The 17,285-nt window shown below is 47.9% G+C and overlaps 3 protein-coding genes across 6 annotated transcripts in view; 2 read left to right on the forward strand and 1 right to left on the reverse strand.

Moving 5' to 3' along the window:
• The window catches only part of LOC1281063 (ATP-binding cassette sub-family G member 8), a 31,843-nt gene extending 30,199 nt beyond the window's left edge, over window positions 1-1,644 (reverse strand). Inside the window, exon 1 of one of the 4 annotated variants that reach the window (XM_061643290.1) lies at window positions 1,540-1,644. The gene's annotated coding sequence lies outside the window, so the exon portion shown is untranslated. Of the gene's footprint in view, window positions 1-1,330 lie in introns of all 4 variants that reach the window. The other 3 variants (XM_061643288.1, XM_061643289.1, XM_061643287.1) reach the window with 3 other exon arrangements.
• A 659-nt stretch (window positions 1,645-2,303) lies between these two features.
• LOC1281061 (ATP-binding cassette sub-family G member 5) lies at window positions 2,304-17,070 on the forward strand. The gene is made up of 8 exons (XM_320996.5): window positions 2,304-2,582; window positions 2,722-3,021; window positions 3,102-3,400; window positions 3,480-3,623; window positions 15,558-15,725; window positions 15,790-16,001; window positions 16,074-16,404; window positions 16,473-17,070. The coding sequence occupies exons 1-8, from the start codon at window positions 2,529-2,531 to the stop codon at window positions 16,771-16,773; spliced, it is 1,809 nt and encodes a 602-aa protein (XP_320996.6). The 5' UTR covers window positions 2,304-2,528; the 3' UTR covers window positions 16,774-17,070.
• LOC11175676 (uncharacterized) lies at window positions 7,850-15,447 on the forward strand. The gene is made up of 2 exons (XM_003435969.2): window positions 7,850-9,940; window positions 13,288-15,447. Exons 1-2 carry the CDS (start codon window positions 9,632-9,634, stop codon window positions 15,352-15,354), a joined length of 2,376 nt encoding a protein of 791 aa, XP_003436017.2. The 5' UTR covers window positions 7,850-9,631; the 3' UTR covers window positions 15,355-15,447.
• Window positions 17,071-17,285: the final 215 nt, after the last annotated feature.

The raw sequence follows: 17,285 nt of genomic DNA on the forward strand, positions 1-17,285 counted from the left end.
TCTCACACCGAATCGGGGTTAACTGTTTTACATTCTAAGTGTGTCTGCCGTTTTTTTCTACTTCTTTTTATTGCTTTCTTCACCTCTCTCATGGTGAGGTTAGAAAAGGGTTTCGATTTTCACACCTGTCTTCTGTCGCTTTTCTTCTTTCTACGTCCAGTGTTAGACGAAAAAGACAAAAAAGAAACTCTTTTTTTTCAGACAGAAAAGGAAGCCAAAGATAAAACGAAAAAGCAACCTGCTCTCCCGGGACCTGTTCGCTCCAGGGGACGATATTTGTTTGGAATGTCTGAAAGCCAGGGGGGTGGGGGGAAACTTGAACCACGATAAAAGAATTCTCGTGGTGTCTACAGCGCGATCGAGAATTAAACGCAGCATCGTCGCTTTTACCCTCGTTGAAATCTTCCGTTTTGCTGAACGCTTGCGGAACGCTGTCTTTGTGCGGAGCAAGAATGGAGAAAGAGCGTACGGATGACGATCGCGAACTGGTGTCGCCTACTCATACTCAACATTTCAAACACACTCACACACCCTCACGCACTCTCTCTTCTTGAGGTAAACGCAAAAAAAAGAACCTTTTCTGCAATATCATCTCCTCAGTGCTAGGCTTCATTGGAGTTTAGTTCGATTGGTGTATTAATTTGGTTGAAAATAGCGAATTCCTCTTCATCCTGTACCAGAAACCCGAAAACACGATGGTCAGAACGGGGCAAAAAAAAACTCTTCAGTGATCATGGCATGAAACATTTTGACCGAGCGACCGAGCGCGTCTAACCGATGCTCACCGCCCTCTGTAAATGTATGTGTGTTGCGAACATAGAACGCCAGAGCGGTAAAGAATGAAGCGTTGCGAAAGCGCAGAGCCAATGCAGCCCGCAAACGGTTGTGCAATTGTGCAACGGCCACGCTTTTTTCCTTCTACTCGCTACTACTGTTGGCCAGCTGTATCGAAACCGATTCATAGAATATTCTAACGCCCCCTACAGTCAACTCATTGGAGAAGTGCACATACACACACACAAAACAAACCAAAAATACATCTAACGCCAAACAGAAAAGCCCCAGGGGAGGAAAATACAAGCACGAAGCATACGGTAGAGCGTAGAAGCACCTTGCGCGTCGGCGGAAACACGCGGTACAAAACGAAAAGTGAAACAATGCGAGTGGGCACTGTGGTAACCTTCAAAAGGTGTGATCTCATTTCAGGCACGCGGATCACAGCAGTGTTTTGCATTTTAATCAAACACTTTCGGTGAATCTGTGCGTTTTTTTTTTCGCTCTAACACAAAACACCCGTACACACACACACACAGAATCACAGAACACTCACACACACATAGCACATAGTCAGCATCAGTCATCAGATGGATATCGGTACACTCGTTGAAATGCAAAGCTTCTTCACTTTTGATGAGTAATTCTTCAGTGGAGGACAATTTGCACACTGATAGAAGGGAGGGAGTTTTCCGACGGTTCCGCGGTTCACTCACAAAGCTGCACAGAGTGCACACAGAGCTTCTGCACGGTAGTGCAACTCACTGCATGGGGCACGCGCTGCTGAAACGGTTGATGCGCTGCTGCGGCTTGCTGGCAGCGAGGCGAAACTACAACTAACCCTGCTCGGGACGCCATGTTGGTTCGGGTGGCTCCAAGCGCGATCGATAGGCCTCGGCTGTGACTCGCGCATACAACTACCAACAAACACACAGTGCGATTGCGTCCGGGGCTGGGGTTGTGTGGGTTGTGACGCACACGGCACGTTTGTAGCCGTGCCGTGGGCAAAAAGGTAAACATTGTGTTAGGGGCGTGAGGGATGAGAGGGTCGGTTAGCCAAAGCCACCTAGGGGGTGAGGGTGGAACAGTGTAGGTTATCGTGCATTTGTTTTGATGATCAATTGTAAAGATGATCAACAGTAAAAACATAAATATAATGAAAAATGAACGTTAAACAATTAAGTTAGATGAATAAATTAAACAATAATAATTTATGTAAATAATATAAATATAGACAATAATATTCATTAATGATTTAAAATAATTTTTGATGATATCTTTAAAGAAGAGAAAATATTTCAAAAATGGAGATGAAAAAAATCCAATTGCCAGCATAAGAAAAGTACCGAAGCATTTAAAATCTCTTTTAAGGCCCCATTTCGACGTCAGATTCCATAGGCATTACCAATACCAGCAAACCATCGGACGCATCCGGCTACGAGTGTTGAAGAATACGGTCAACGATTCATCAACACTCCCCCCTCCCTAACCGGAAAAGCGTACGAAACGGGCCGAAGCATCGTGGATCGGGGAACCGACCCAACAGTCTCGCTTGTAACGTTGTCGGTGGAGGTTGCCGCTGTTTTGTCCCGATCGGTGGCCGTTCTGCTGTTCTGCCACGGTAACCATCTGTCAAGGGTTGCGCCACGCACCACTCACCACGCGCGCTCAGTGGGTGAACGATCGAGCTCATTTCATTTGCTTCAGGTTCGTCGCTTGTGCTGTGTCGAACATCAACACTAGGTCAGATCGTCATGATCGGGAGCGACTACGTGCTTGAGGCACACAACATCTACCACACAACCGAGGTACGTACACCCAGCCACCACCTGAGTGTCCTACGCTGCTGTGTACGCTGCGAACGTGCTCCCGCAGCGAACAGCCACTCTCAAGGTGCACCGTTCTGTGCCTGTGCGCTCGTTGATGTCGTTTGTTTTGGTTTGGCAGGTTGATACGGGCGGGTGCTTCAATGGCGGCGGCCAGTCAGCGCTGGTGCTGAAGGGAGTGCATCTGACCGTGCACAGCGGCGAGGTGATGGCCATCCTCGGCTCGAAGGGCAGTGGAAAGCGTGCCCTGCTCGATGTTATCGCCCGCCGGTCGGATGGATCGTCCCGCGGCCAGGTACTGCTGAATGGGGCACCGCTGACGAAGTCACTGTTCCAGCAGCGGTGCGGATATGTCACGCATGCCTGTGACTTTATTCCCGGGCTGACGGTTTCCCAAACGCTTCACTACACACCAACGATCGTAAGTGAAAACTGAGTTGAAAACTCATATTTAGATTGCTTAATTAAACTCTTTTCCCGTTTCCCATTTTTGTTTACCAGTTGGGAGGTTATCTGAAAAGCTCTAAAGTACGCCAGGTGCTGGCTGATCTTGCCCTGTCGCAGGTGTCCCACAAGAAGGTGGAAAATCTCAACATCAGTGAGAAGCGCCGGCTCGCGATCGGTATTCAGCTGGTGCGCGATCCGGTGATGCTGCTGCTGGACGAACCGACGCAAGGGCTTGATCCGCTCAGCGCTTACCTGCTGATTAGCATACTGTCTAACTCGGCCAAGAAAACGGGCTGTGGTATATTGCTTTCGCTCGAGAAGCCACGGTCGGATGTGTTCCCCTTTTTAGATAGGTAAGTTGGATGGCATGGAACGCTGCTTAACTGTGAAAAGTTCGTGGCTAATTGGCTGTATGTTTTGTTTTTGTTTTAGGGCATTATTCTTGTGTCTGGGAGGTGCTGTTTACTCTGGCGGTACTCGTGCCATGCTGGAGTACTTCCACGGTATTGGTTTCCCGTGTCCCCAGCTGGAAAATCCTCTCATGTACTATCTATGCCTGTCGACGGTGGACCGAAGGTAAGTGCCACTGCTTGCTTTCATAACAAATAATTGCTGTTTTATGAGTTTTTACATAATGTTTATATTTACATACTCTGTCAATGAAACTGTCAATTTGTGCATTTTTAGTTTTATTTATAAAAAACACATCTGTCACTACAAGCAATTATTTATACCATAAAATGAAACAACATATTATACCTTTCGATAATGCTCATTCAATATCGCAAATCAAATTTGCAATCGAAAAACGAACTCCTGTAAAGAAATAAGCTTTTAGAGTTTAAGTAGTGGTGATCATTAAGTGTGGTCATGATCGTTCATGATTGTTTCTTTAATGTTTTTAAGTGTTACTTAGCATAATGTGTGCATATTACTATCATATATGAAGGAACAGGGAATACTAATTTCAAATCTTTTTTTTTTCAAAACTGAAATCGAAATTATCAATTCCTTTTATACATTTAATTGGATAGAGTAGCTTACACCATCTGACGTGTGAGCAAGTGATAGACAGCGGTGTCTATTCAAAACGACTATTGTTATAAACAAATGGACAGTTGTTTATTATGCTGGTAAACCCTGTAAATATATAGTAGCCAAATATATTTTAGTTATGTTGTGAATTTTCAAACCATCTAATAGTTAGCAAATATAACTACAAAATATTTATTCAATGTTAACCTACGTTGTTAACATCATCAGTATTTTCATTTCCATCAATGAAATATATTGTTGAAATCCTAAACATATACAACATAAAACTGTAATATTCCCGGTGTGATGACTAAAACACAACATAAACGAGGAAACCACAAGAAATTTGGTCATAAAGGTAAACGAGAAAAATTAAAGGTTTTAATTAAAATTAATTAAAGGAATTTCTGTCATAAAGGTCCTTTTTTCCTTAGGAGACGTGACTTTCATCCATATATGATAACGATAAAATATGAAAACAAAATGAGCTTGGCCCCAAGGAACACTTGTACTCTTGCAACTCTTGCTCTTGTTTTTAGACTTAATGTGTAAAAATTTATTTAATTAAATTTGTGGCAAACGCGAATAATTTATGAAAAATAATTGTTTTGTTTTTATTATATTGTCTAATTAGAATTAAAGCATCATGCATTCGTTCGAGGCTATCTAAACAATGTTGTGTTGTAGACATTTATAGAGGAATTATTTTCGTTTTTATTCTATTCTTCTAACATGATCTCTACCCGATTCCAGTCGGAAAAATGAAGTTCCTATATGGTTCCTATAGTTTATTTGTTTATTTGTAAATGTTAAGTGATTGGCCATCATTGGCCTTATCACTGATCTTATAAACTAAACTTATAATAACATAAAGCATCACGGTACAATGTAACATCAGCACAAAATAAATAACACAGAGTATCACAGCAAGAAAAACAGGTTAACTTAGGGAATTCCAGTCAAAAGAGTCATAATGTGCATTAAATCTAATAGCCATCGCAGTCAAAGGTTCATTATCGCTATATGCACGTCTAGTTTGGTCAACTCTTAGTAGCCTAAAGTTTCTTAAAATACGAGCAGGTACGTGGAAATTAACTCTAGCTAAAAGGTCCGGTGAATCTATCTCTCCTAGGATGATTTTTTTCATAAACAAGATTTGCGCCGTTTCGCGACGAGTAGCGAGAGACTCGAGTCCAAAAATTAAACACCGGGCATGATAACTAGGTCTCGCTGCTACGTTACGCCAGGGTGTGAACCGTAAGACCAAACGGGTGAATGAAGTGCTAAAAATGTATGAATTCGAACTATAAATTTCATTTAAATACTTCGATTTCAACAATATTATACGCTCAATTATTTCAAATTAAAGAAAACCTAGTAAATTGAGTAAATTATGTATAGTTAGTAAATGTACAAACGCAGTACAACTTTTTTTATATATCATCTTGCTACTTTTGTTGTGGAGCCACCAGCACAAACTATTACCATTGCTATGTTTAGATTGTTGAGTCTCAATTTCCTCGTCATATTTGTGTGCTCTTGTAGTTATTGTGTTTTGTTTTCCATTTTATTGTCATACTTTTCTGTTTATTCAAAACAAACAACACAAGTGCCGTTTGAAACTTCCTTATGTCTTCGAAAAAATCAAAATATACAACCTTTAAAATCATACTCTACGCTGTAAAATATTTGTGCAATTATGCTTTATTATTTTTGCTAATGGTAGCAACATAATGACCAATATCATAAACAATATCGCACGAAACGTGAAAATATTAAAATTATTCAACGTCATTCTGCTACTCCCTTCCGTTACGCTAATCACGACCGTAAAACGTCCGCCCATAATTCACCACTTCCGTGCCTTGCCAGCGTGCTGGTTTGTACAAATGGCACGATTTTGTATTGCACCGTGCACAGAGCGCAAAACAAATGCCACTGCACAGTAACTACCTTCTCTGTGCGACACAGTACTAAATCTGCAGCAAGTCACGTTGGGGGAAACAGTAGGGGTTGGGACTGACCTCCGCCTTGTACTGTGGAGCCAAACCAAGCCCAATGAAAGTGTTTGCGGTTTGGTGTTTATTTGCCTCGCGAACGCGGTTTCTAACGCGCCAGCGAACGATTCACCGGAAATGTGGCTGCGTACTTTGCGCCTCGTTTCGATAGTGTGATTCACGCTACGCACACACATCACGCTGGCTCACTTGCTCACTCTCACGCGGCTCTCTTCTCACTTCAAGCTCGCAGCTCATCTGCCACGGAAACCCACGGGTGAGATGTTGCGTCTTGCAAACGGAACAGGAAAAAAAGCTTCCCCCGTTTTGTGCCGTAGAGCAATTTCAGCACGCCACCGCTATAGAGGTAGTTTTCGTGAGGGTGAAAGAGCGTTCGTACGTTGGTGGTGGTGGTGGTTTCGTGGTACGCGCACGAACCGTACGCTACTCCGCGTAACAAACAAAGAAAAAAAGACACCGAGCTGTAACCACCCCCTCCCCTTTGGGGGGTGGTTGGTGCGTGCGTCTTGTTTGCGGCGGTTGGCGAGTTGAACGTTCTAGGTTCGCTTTGCGTGCGGTTTCACCAGCCTCTTACCGCGGTACCGCGCACATAGGTACACACACACACGCACACGTAGCCATACACTTGTCACGCGGGAACAGGGGGTGTGGGAAAGGGGCCTGCTTCGTTTGTCCTGCGGAAGGTGCGAAGATGCAACACAAAAGGAAGGAGAAAGGAAAAAGCGCAAAGAAAAAGCACACACACACACACACTCACTTAAAAAGGGGGCAAGCAAACGGTCGGTCCGTGTACTGTCGTGGGCCCCTTTAGGAAGGAAAAGGGAAGTGAACCAAAGCAGGCAGAAGCACAACAAGAAGAAGCAGAAGAAGCAGAAGAAGCAGAAGAAGAAGAAGAAGAATAATAAGAAGAAGAGAAAGAAGATCCAGTCACGCAAAATGGTAAAATGCGCCATAGTATTAGGTTGATCACGAAAGGTGTTCTCCAGGGTTGTTTTTGTTGTTGTTGTTCTGTGTTCGAGGTAAGAACCGTCGTTTTGACCTGTGCAAGAAGATGGATGGGAAAGAAGATTGTATGAAGATCAACATACACGCACACACGCACGCACACGTGTATTTTATGTGCTTTGGAGTTGAAAGAAGCTAAAAGTTGAAAGCGTTTTCCTGTTCAGTTTCGTTTGGTTCCTTCTTTGTTTTGAACAAATGATGTTTTTAGTAACACGTGTTAAGCAGACATAATTCAACCATTTTTAGTATTTTGTATTTATCTTCCTCGTTTCATTTTTTTAAACTTTTATCTTACTTTTTAACTAATAAACACTGTAAAGGCTTAATTACAACATTTATCTCTTACTACTTACTGTTAGTATTGAAACATGTTATGTACTATTTATTATAGAACATTCATAGTTTACAATTTATGTAAAAAATATATTTAAAAAAAAAACAAAAAAAGGAAAACCAACATCAGGAAGCAAACGTACGAAATCGTGTCCGCTCTGTTGCCCGTTTCACGAGCTCAAAACCCTGGGCACCGCGGGCACCGCTATGCTTTTTATGCTCTCGTCAAACCCCCCACCAACCCTTAGCTGTGATGCTGGAAGGTACAAAGAATGAAACTAAACGAAAAAACAACAAAACTTCACATTAACGACTGTGCGGAGGTGCAAGGCACAAGGGGGCACAGGTAGCCAGCAACCCCGTGTGTGTGTGTGTTTGTGTGTGAGGGCACATGTTGTGTGTGTGAGGGCACACACAGTGACATCCGGACGCAGCACAGAGTGTCCCACAGCAACACACCAGGAACCGGGGCAGGGAACCATGGTTTTGGTAGGAGGGAAGGTGTGACGTTGTTGGCGGCTGCACACCAGCAGAACCGGGTGTGTAATGGAAAAACGTGACCAACGACGCGCGGCACACACGGAAAGGAGAATTTGAACACGCAACACGACGCTGGAAGGGCAGGGTGAGCCACGGGGGTGAAGGGTTGTCGGAGAGAGGGGATGGCCAGGAGAAACGTGAGTGAATATAGAATGTTGAACCGTGGATGTTAATTTCGCAGAACGAAACGGGCACCGGACAGTGTGTCTCTGTGTGTGTGTACGTGCCGTGAGCAAAGGGTATAACTTTTAGCAGCAGCAGCAAAGGTTGCGTAGAATCGAGAATCCCGCCGTGAGCCTATACCGTGCACGAGAGAGTGAATGAGCGAGCAGGCAAGCGAGCGAGCCAGTGAGCGAAAGAGACCGCGCCGGTGGGAGAGAGTGAGAGCGGGCGCGCTGTCAAGAACCCGAGCCACAACCTCGAGGCTCACGCTCGATGCGCTGACTTCGCATTCTTTCAATCGTTCACCGGAATCCTGCGAGAGAGGAACGCACACTCCGGCACGGAACAGTAGCAGCAGCAGCAGCCGCACATTCGCCGTGTTCGGGAACCTGTGCGTCACACACAGAGTTGGCGGTGTGTGAATGTGAAACGGAGATAGAGAGCGAGCGCACGGCTACGGCATCGAACCGAGAAGCGCTTGTGTGTGAGCGAGCGAGTGCGGAAATTGAATCGCGTTGTGTGTGCGTGTGTGTTTTTTTAACTTCCGCGATTTGAGTTGGAATTAACCGGTAACCGGACACCGGGCATTCGATTTGTGCGTGTTTTTTTGCTTTTCAAAAATCTAACTACACCTAACCTGCTCCGCTGTCAGTACGGGGTGGACAACCACCCTCCAGTGACGGTGTGAGCTGTATGTGTGAGTGTGTGCGTTTGCAGAACGTTCTACAAGCACGCACGCACCCTGTGACAGCACTGGCAAACGTCAAACCGACGGAGGGCTTCACCGAAACCAAAAGCGGGCAGCGAACGGCGGAGCCAAACACAAATACAAACGTTCGAAAACAACCACCGGCTCTCGTTCGTTCGTGACAGAAGCGTGTGTGTGTGAGTGTGTGTGTGCGTTTCGTGACAACATTAAAACGTTTCTCCCCTCGGCTGGTGTGTGTTGCGCTACGAGAGAGCGCACAGAACCATCATTGTGTGTGCAGTTGTAGCGGCAGTAGACGACAGACACCACAACGCAGTGGTGCTGGAAGAAGGGGGGGTGCACACGGGTGCGCACGAAATCATGGCGTCATCTCACGCACACAACACGGCACGACGCAGCCTACTGCTACTCCGTGCCACCACGGTCGCCGTCGCTCGGTAGAGTCGTGCACGTACACTCCAAGCTCAAGCTCTGCTCTCTCCCCTGCGAACGGGGCGCGTTCTATTTTGACAACAACCGTCGTGCAGCACGGACACGGAACAACCGCGCCACCATCCCCCCGCCCCGTTGCTTTTTGCCAAGGTTAAAAGCTCTTGCCCACTCAATGTGAAACAGTAACGGAACAAAGAGAAGAAGCAAAAACAGGATTAAAGGGGACCCCCCCCCCCGTCTGTGTGTGTGAGTTTGCACCGTGAACGTGATCAGAACATTGTCGCAAAACTCGTCGCCGCCTAAAAGAGAGGTAGCAGAAAAAAAAGAAAACGGAAAGGAGCAAAACCGACATGAACGACGCCGCCGTTGTCGGTACGCTTAGTGCCGGCAGCATCCTTGCCGCCGCCGCCGCCGCCGGCGACTCACCGGAAGAATCGCCGCTCAGCCCGGCGACGGGCGGTAGCGGAAGCGAGAGCAGTAGCTCCCCGAGCGCCCCGTCCTCCATCTCCTCCTCGACCAGCGGCTCGTCGGCGTCCACCTGTGAGGCGGCGTCACCACCGGGCGTCACCACCGGCCAGCCACCGTCGGTAGCGCAGGTGCTCTACATGCCAGTGGGGCTGGCCAACATAAAGGAGGAGCTGCCGGAACCGGAAATACAGGTAGGAAGGGGGAGGGGGTGTGCCCACGCGGCACAGCACGCACAGTTCGTGACAGACAAAATGGCGACCATTTGGTGGGCAGCTTTCACGCACATTACCTGCCTGTCCGGCCGATCGTGGACAAAATCGTAGCAGACGTGTGGTGTGAAGGCAGTACAGAAGGGACCCGGCCAATGCTCCACTTTAGTTTGCAAAATCTGACTCGACAAATTTTTGGTTTGGCCCACACTTACACCCTCCTCGCATCCCCCTTCCCCGGGGAGGTTGTGTGACTCCTTCATTAGTGCTGGCAAAACGGTCGCCGAGAGAGAGAGAGAGATAGAGAGAGAGAGCGTATTATTATTGCGCTGCTGCGTTTTTGTCACAGCGTTTGTCACGTCAAAGATGGTGTGCTTTTTTGTGCGTTCTGTTGTATTGCCTCTACTCACGCGCATTACAAACACAGTCACACACACACTCGTGCACATCGTCCGGTAGAGTGGTTCTCTGTGTTCCCAGTGCCGCCGCGCTTCACTGCACGCAACTCCCACCTTCGGTGCTGCACACTCAGCGGACAGCGGAGGCAGGAAAACCCACTTGGCGCAATGAAACCATTGAAAATTATGTTAAATATTTAGCTGCAGGGTTTTAAAAACGGCGTGTAAGCTTTGGTAAAGTTTCAATTTTACATTTTTCACAAACACATTTTGCACGCCAAACAAACGGCCTAATGAGATACGCATTTTTCGCTACAACTCGTTAGACTACCGCTCCGTTTTGTGGCTGCCAAAACACACGTGCGCTAGAACGAGAGGGAAAGAGCAATTGAATCGTGTGCGTGTGAGAGAGAGAGAGAGAGTTAACGAGTGAATGAGACGGAGCGTAATAGAATCGTGCTCACGCGTTTTTTTGTTGTTGTTGTTGTCCGAAGTATCTAGAGAGATTAGATTTGCGTGTTCCTGCATTGTACAGTGTGTACCAAAATGTATAATTAATGTCTTTAAAACACCAATATTGTTTCCTGATGGTTCTCCTACGGCAACTCGTATGTCTTGAAGTTTTGGATGGAATAATTACATTAAAATTCGGAGTTACTTTGAATTTATAGGTAAACTAAAAGTTAACAAAGTTATTCAACGTACAGTAAATTCACTCTAAGATGTCTGCAATGCATTAAATGTCGAGCTGTAAGGCGAATGTCTTCTTAGGACGAACTTATCCAATTTAGCTAGATTATATAACAAAGAGTGAAATACACGGCGAAATTAACTATTTGACAGATATTTTCGCCTGGTAAAGCTAATCTTCACAATTAATTGTTACCGTGCGGCTACATGAGGTGAAATATACAGCGAAATGAACTATTTGACAGGTGAAATATCTGACAGGTACAGCTAAAGGGTTGGGGGAGACGCAACATCCGCTTTCGAAATTCTATTAAAAATAATATCTTCTTAAGCAAAACATTCCCTAATTGGAAGAAATTATGAACTGTTTACTGAAAATTGACGAAGTACTCGATATTGAAGATATTTAATGGTTTTAATTACGATTTTGTGCATGTTATTTGTTTACATTGCACATCAACTGGTTGCTGTGATGCTTTATCCGTCAGATATTTCGCCTGTCAAATAGTTCATTTCGCTGTATATTTCACCTCATGTGGCCTCGCGGTTATGCTATGCAAGCTAGTAACGTATACAAAAGCGCAGTTAAACACATTCAAGAACTTTAAAAGCAAGCTTTGCGGTAATTTTTGGTAAATAGTCCATCAGCTCTTCCATTTTGTGAATGTTCCGGTTCAAAAGGAAATTTCTTTAGAGTGATTATCGAAAGCGGCAGTTGTTTATCCTTCTACATATACATATGCGTGGACCAGATTTTTTTCCGATACAAAATAGAGACTAGATGTTGTCTGTGGCTTTTTTGGCATGTTGATCATGTTGCTTAACGTTAACGTTTAAGTTAGCGTAAAGCTAGCGTTATCATGTTTTTCATGCTCGACAGTTAACATCTCCCAGCCAGGTTTCATGACCAACTGATTCAAAACAAAACTGATTTCTTGTGCATTTATCGTGCACAGCACTGTAAGCCCGTTTCACGCTTCTCTCATTTCGCCTACTGCGAGAGTACTACTGCTGCGCTGTTTCTCTCTCTCTCTCTTGGAGCGTTTAGGTGCAAGGCAAGGGGTGTGTACTACTCCCTCGAACCATCCCCCTCAATTAACGCAAAACGCCGGGTTTGTTGTTGTGCGCGGCGCGGTTTGTTTTGTTGAAGTTCCTCTTCTTTCTCTTTTTCTTCTTCCTCTTCTTCTTGTGCTACTTCTTCTTCTTCTTCTACTACTTCTTCGTCAGCGCTTCAGCGTGCTGGCTAGCCCGCTCTTGTGCGCATTCCTCATCCCTTAGCATTCGGTGATTCTTGCTGCGGTTCGCAGACCTTCCAGCGGACCACACAAAACTCTCCGATCACTGTACAACATCTTCCTCCCGCGTGTGAGGGATGGTCGTGAAGGTATGGTGCCTTCTTGGAGTTCTTCCCCGTGTCTTCCCTGTGCACGCGAACCGTTCCCTCGTACTGCACTCAACCACATTAGCTCATTGTTTCGCTCGAGCATCTAGGGAGCTGGGGTGGTTTTTCTTTCACTTCCAGAACATTTTTTTCCCCATTCTGCCAGCTCCCTTTTTCTACTCCATCACGAGTCCGTTGGATAGTGGTTCGATCGTGCCAACTCTGCGCCTTCTCCCCCATCGCATGATGTTGACTTCTTGCGCGTTCTCCATTCCGTGCTGTTCGTTCTTTGCGTTCGTGTTGGCTTGTTTTCTTTCTTTCTTTCTTTTTTTGCATCTCCCCGTTCCGATTGCCTTCAAGCGGGCAAGAAGAAGCAGCGCGCGTTCCCAAAGGCATCTTGGATCACAGAGCGCACCGAAAAAAGCTCCCTTGCAGTCTGTGCCTCACGTTGTTCTGTTTTCCTTTTCATTTGCTCCTGCTCGCACACACACGCTCTGCTGCCCACCTGCTCGCTCTCGCTCTCTCCCTCTCTCACGGTTCTGTTTTTCATCTCGTGCGTATTTTCTCTTCACTTCAAAATGGCTCCCACTGAAGAGGTGGTTTTATAACCCGAGGGCAGCCGTTTAAAAAAAGACCTCACAGACACGAGGCCACTTGTTGATTTTTGACGCTCGTTTAACGTTGGACTAATTTTTTCCCTTATTTTTCACGAACTGTCTGTCGATTCTGGAAGAAATTCCATTCCCACTTCGGTTGCCATTTCTGTTTCAGTCACGTTTCTGTCACGGGTACTATTGCCCACTGGGTTCGCTGGATTGCGCTTCGAACAACCGTACTAACGATCTCCCAATTCCCCGTAGGCCGACTCCGAACTGTCCCTGGAGGAAGGTCACGCGCTGGTGCAGGTCCTGGAAGACACGCCGAACGATGAGGCGCCACCGCCGGAGCCGGAGGTCGAAATACGTGCCGGCAAGGCGGACAAATCCTTCCGCAAGCTCACGTCCGACGGCTACCCGGCCAAGGGTGCCGTCGTCCGGCTGCAGATGGGCAAGGTGACGTACCAGCTGACGGACCAGATGCTCAAATCCGGTGCGCTCGCCGCCATGCACAATCCGCTGCTGCTGACGAAGGATCAGCTCGAGCGAATGATCAGCGACAAAGACCCGGAGCTGGAGTACCGGAAGCACCACAACAACAACAGCACCTGGCAGCGCTACATGCCGATGTACTACAAGGGCATCAAGCAGAACTACGTGCGCTGCCTGGAGTGCGGCTGGCTCGTGCTGCACAAGGCGAGCACTGGCACGGGCAGCCTGCTGCGGCACCGCTGCAAGATCAAGCTGCCCTCCGGCGTGGAGGTGAAGCTGGAGCCGAAAGTGTCGAGCAGCTGGAACAGCTCGCAGGGCGGCAAAGCGCCGGCGGCGCCCAAATCCGCCGCAGCCATTGGCGCCGCGAAGGTGGTGCAGCCCGCGGCGCCACCGTCCAGCACGGCCGTCACGACGACCCCGCCGCAGATGGTGAAGTACGGTGGTGTGCTGCCCCAGAACGTGAAGGACGAGCTGGTGCGGCAGCAGGCCTGCGTCCTGTACAAAGACATCGTCAGTGCGGATCTGTTCGATCAGCCGAGCTTCCGCACGCTCGCCCAAATGCTGGTCAACATCGGTGCGTTCTACGGGCAGCAGCCGGACGGGCTGCTCGCGTCTCGGGACGCCCTGCTCGAAACCGTACTGCCCGCCATGTACCACGAGGCGAAGGGCCAGCTCAACAAGGTGCTGTCCGACTGCGATCTCACGTTCAGCTTCAGCCTGTTCCGGCACGAGCACGAGCGGCGCACGTACGTCGCGATCAACGCGTACACGGTCGCGTCCGACTACTACTTCCGGCCGCTGCACGTGAAAACGCTGGACGTGACCGGGCAGGAGGCGGCCTACGTCGAGCATCTGCAGCGCATCATCGAGGACAGCCTCGCCCGGTCGTTCTCCGATCCGCTCAAGCTGGTGTACGGGGGCCCGCCGGACGCGGACGACTGCCCGGAGCCGGAAAGGACGCTGCGCAACCAGCGCGAACAGTACGAGCTGATACCGTGCGCGGTAACGATGCTGTGGGGCATTATGAGGCGCGTGCTGGACATGTTCCAGTACGACAGTGGCCGCTACCTGGAGCGGTTCATGCTCGGCAGCGAGGACGAGGACGAGACGGTACCGGCGGAGCTGGCGGTGCTGCAGCGCTTTCTCGAGCCGTTCCGCGAGCCGATCCGGGGGCTCGCCTCCGACACGGGCGTCACCATCAGCGAGGTGGTGCTGTGGCGCAAAAAGCTCGAGCTTAGCTTCCGCCCCGAGCCGGACGACGAGGAGGACGTGCGGCTGCTGAAGGAAACGCTGCTCGACCAGCTGAGGGTACACTTCCCGCTGCACGACTACCACCGGATAGCGGTGTTTCTCGATCCCAAGTTCAAAGGGTTGCGCTTCCTGTCGGACGAGGAGCGGAACGAAACGCTTGCGAAGGTGAAGCAACACCTGCACGCCGATCTCGACGGGGTGGAGCGGGTGAAGCGGGGCCAGTACGGGACGCACGGGGTGCGCAAGCGGCGCAGCTCGCTGGCGCCGTCGGAGCTGCCGTTCTACGAGTTTATGGACGCCTCGCTGAAGCTCGAGTGCGAGGACGTGGTGGACGACGAGATTCAGCAGTACGTGGACGTGAAGCTGGAGAGTGCGGTCGACATCATGTCGTACTGGCGGAACGAGACGGCCTTCCCGCTGCTGAAGCGCCTGTGCCGGCGCATACTAAACATTCCTGCGGCCTGTGATGAGATGCGGCAGCTGTTCGGTCAGACCGGCCAGCGGGACCTGCAGAAGCGGCGGCTCGCGCTTAGCAATAGCGAGCTCGATATGGTGATGTATCTGCATCAGAACGTGAGCAGTCCGTAGTAAGATTGTGCTTTTTTGTGAGAGCAGAAGGGGGAGAGAAGGGGAGTCATTGCAGGATATAAGAATAAAGTTTATATTTATTAATTTTTAAAACTCTGGTTCTTCTTGAGATAAAAACGGAACCCTGCAGCGTCCGAAACAGTAGAAGCAAGACTTTGAGCGTTTGATAACATCCAGTTGCATTTGTTTGACTTACACTTTAGATCGCGCGATCGCTTCCTGGAGTCAAGCCAGCAGATTGAAGCGCTGGTGGAACGATTCGCCCGTGAAACGCCCATCCCGGAAGCACCGATCAACCCGATCGGTAGTGGCAAAATACCGCTGGCGTACGGAAAACCGGGCGAGCTGAAAGTATGGGGCATCCTGTATCTGTGAGTATCACTTTATAGTAAATCAGACCAATATGAAATTAACTTTACTTCGCTCTTTCGATAGACGACTTTTGGCGGCCACGTTCTCCTGTGGATATGCTGGTATGAAGGCGCTGTTCCTGCGTCTTCTCGCGCTGCCCGCTACGATGGGGCTGCTGTGGCTGTTCTACGGCCAAACTGGCGACGATGCGCACGGATTCTTCAGCAAGGGTGGTCTCATCCTAAGCGTACTGGCACTCAGCTACGGTGTCGGCATATGGGCAACAATCTCACTGTGTACGGATGAGTTGTAAACGAGAAGATTTTGCAAGTTTGCTAAAGCATTAACCCTCAATTCATTCCCTTTAGTTCCACCGTGGAGAAAACGCTTCTGCCAGGAGTATGCGGAGGGCCTTTACACTGGCGCAACGATGCTGATCGCGTACAACACCGTTTCGATACCGTTCTCCTTCATCTCGTCGGCCGTCGCTGCCTGTGTGCTGTACCCGCTCGTCCTGGATCCGTCCAATCCCGACGGTATGACGTTCACGTATCTGCTGGTGGCGCTCTGGACCAGCTTCATGCTGGCCGAGCAGCTGTGCGTGATGTTTTTGCTGGTGATGAAGTCACAGCTGAACGCGGCGATCGCTACCTCGTACATACTGATCGTGTGCCTCACGCTCGCCAGTGGCACTATCAGGTAAGGTGGAACATTCAATACAACTTTCTACCTCTGTTTTGCTAATGTTTGATTTCCCCTTTTCACAGATCCACCAAAGGATTGCCCGGATGGTTGCAGGAAAACGCTAAAGGTGTGCACACCAAGTACGCCAGTTCGCTGCTGCACACGGCCACGTTTTTGGGCCGCAAAATGAACTGCACACCCGCCAACGGGATCGTATGTCCGCAGCCGGCCGATTTTCTGATGGAGCGGCTTGGCCGCCCGAATCCCCAGGAAACGACCGATATTGCCGCCAGCATTGCTTTTGCCCTGGGGTTGTGTGCGTTCAACATGATACTGTACCTACTACCGATGCCTCGCTTTGTGCGACGGAAGTTCCGCGAGTAGAGAGAGAGAAAGGGAGAGAGTGAGAGAGAAATACCATTACAGATTATCGTACAGTCTAAGGATAATCTGTAATTGTATTTTATTTAAATTAAGTTTAATTAAGGTAATTTGACAATTGTGGCACACTTTAGGGCCAACGTATTTCATATGTTTGAGATGGATAAAATCACAATATGCACGTTATGCGTGCCTAGTATACTTCATTATTGGTAAAAAAAATGTACGTGTATTTTATTTTAGGCAGAAAAATTATGAATAATATCAAGAAATATAGCTTTTTAAACTTATACAAAAATTCAATTGTTGCATACTTACAAAAACTCGAAATTCTATTATTGCACACTTTATACCCAATGAGTGCACACTGCCGAATACATTGAAACCGACGAAAGCGACCCCTAAACTGGATGTTTATCGTTCGAATAGTGTTAAGAATAATACTCACTATTTGAAGTCCTTTTTGCGATATCTCTCATAGTTTCTGAAATATTTAAGTTTAAGGTTTTCATTTT

This window comes from Anopheles gambiae, chromosome 2 (genome assembly GCF_943734735.2).
Source record: "Anopheles gambiae chromosome 2, idAnoGambNW_F1_1, whole genome shotgun sequence".
NCBI lineage: Eukaryota > Metazoa > Arthropoda > Insecta > Diptera > Culicidae > Anopheles > Anopheles gambiae.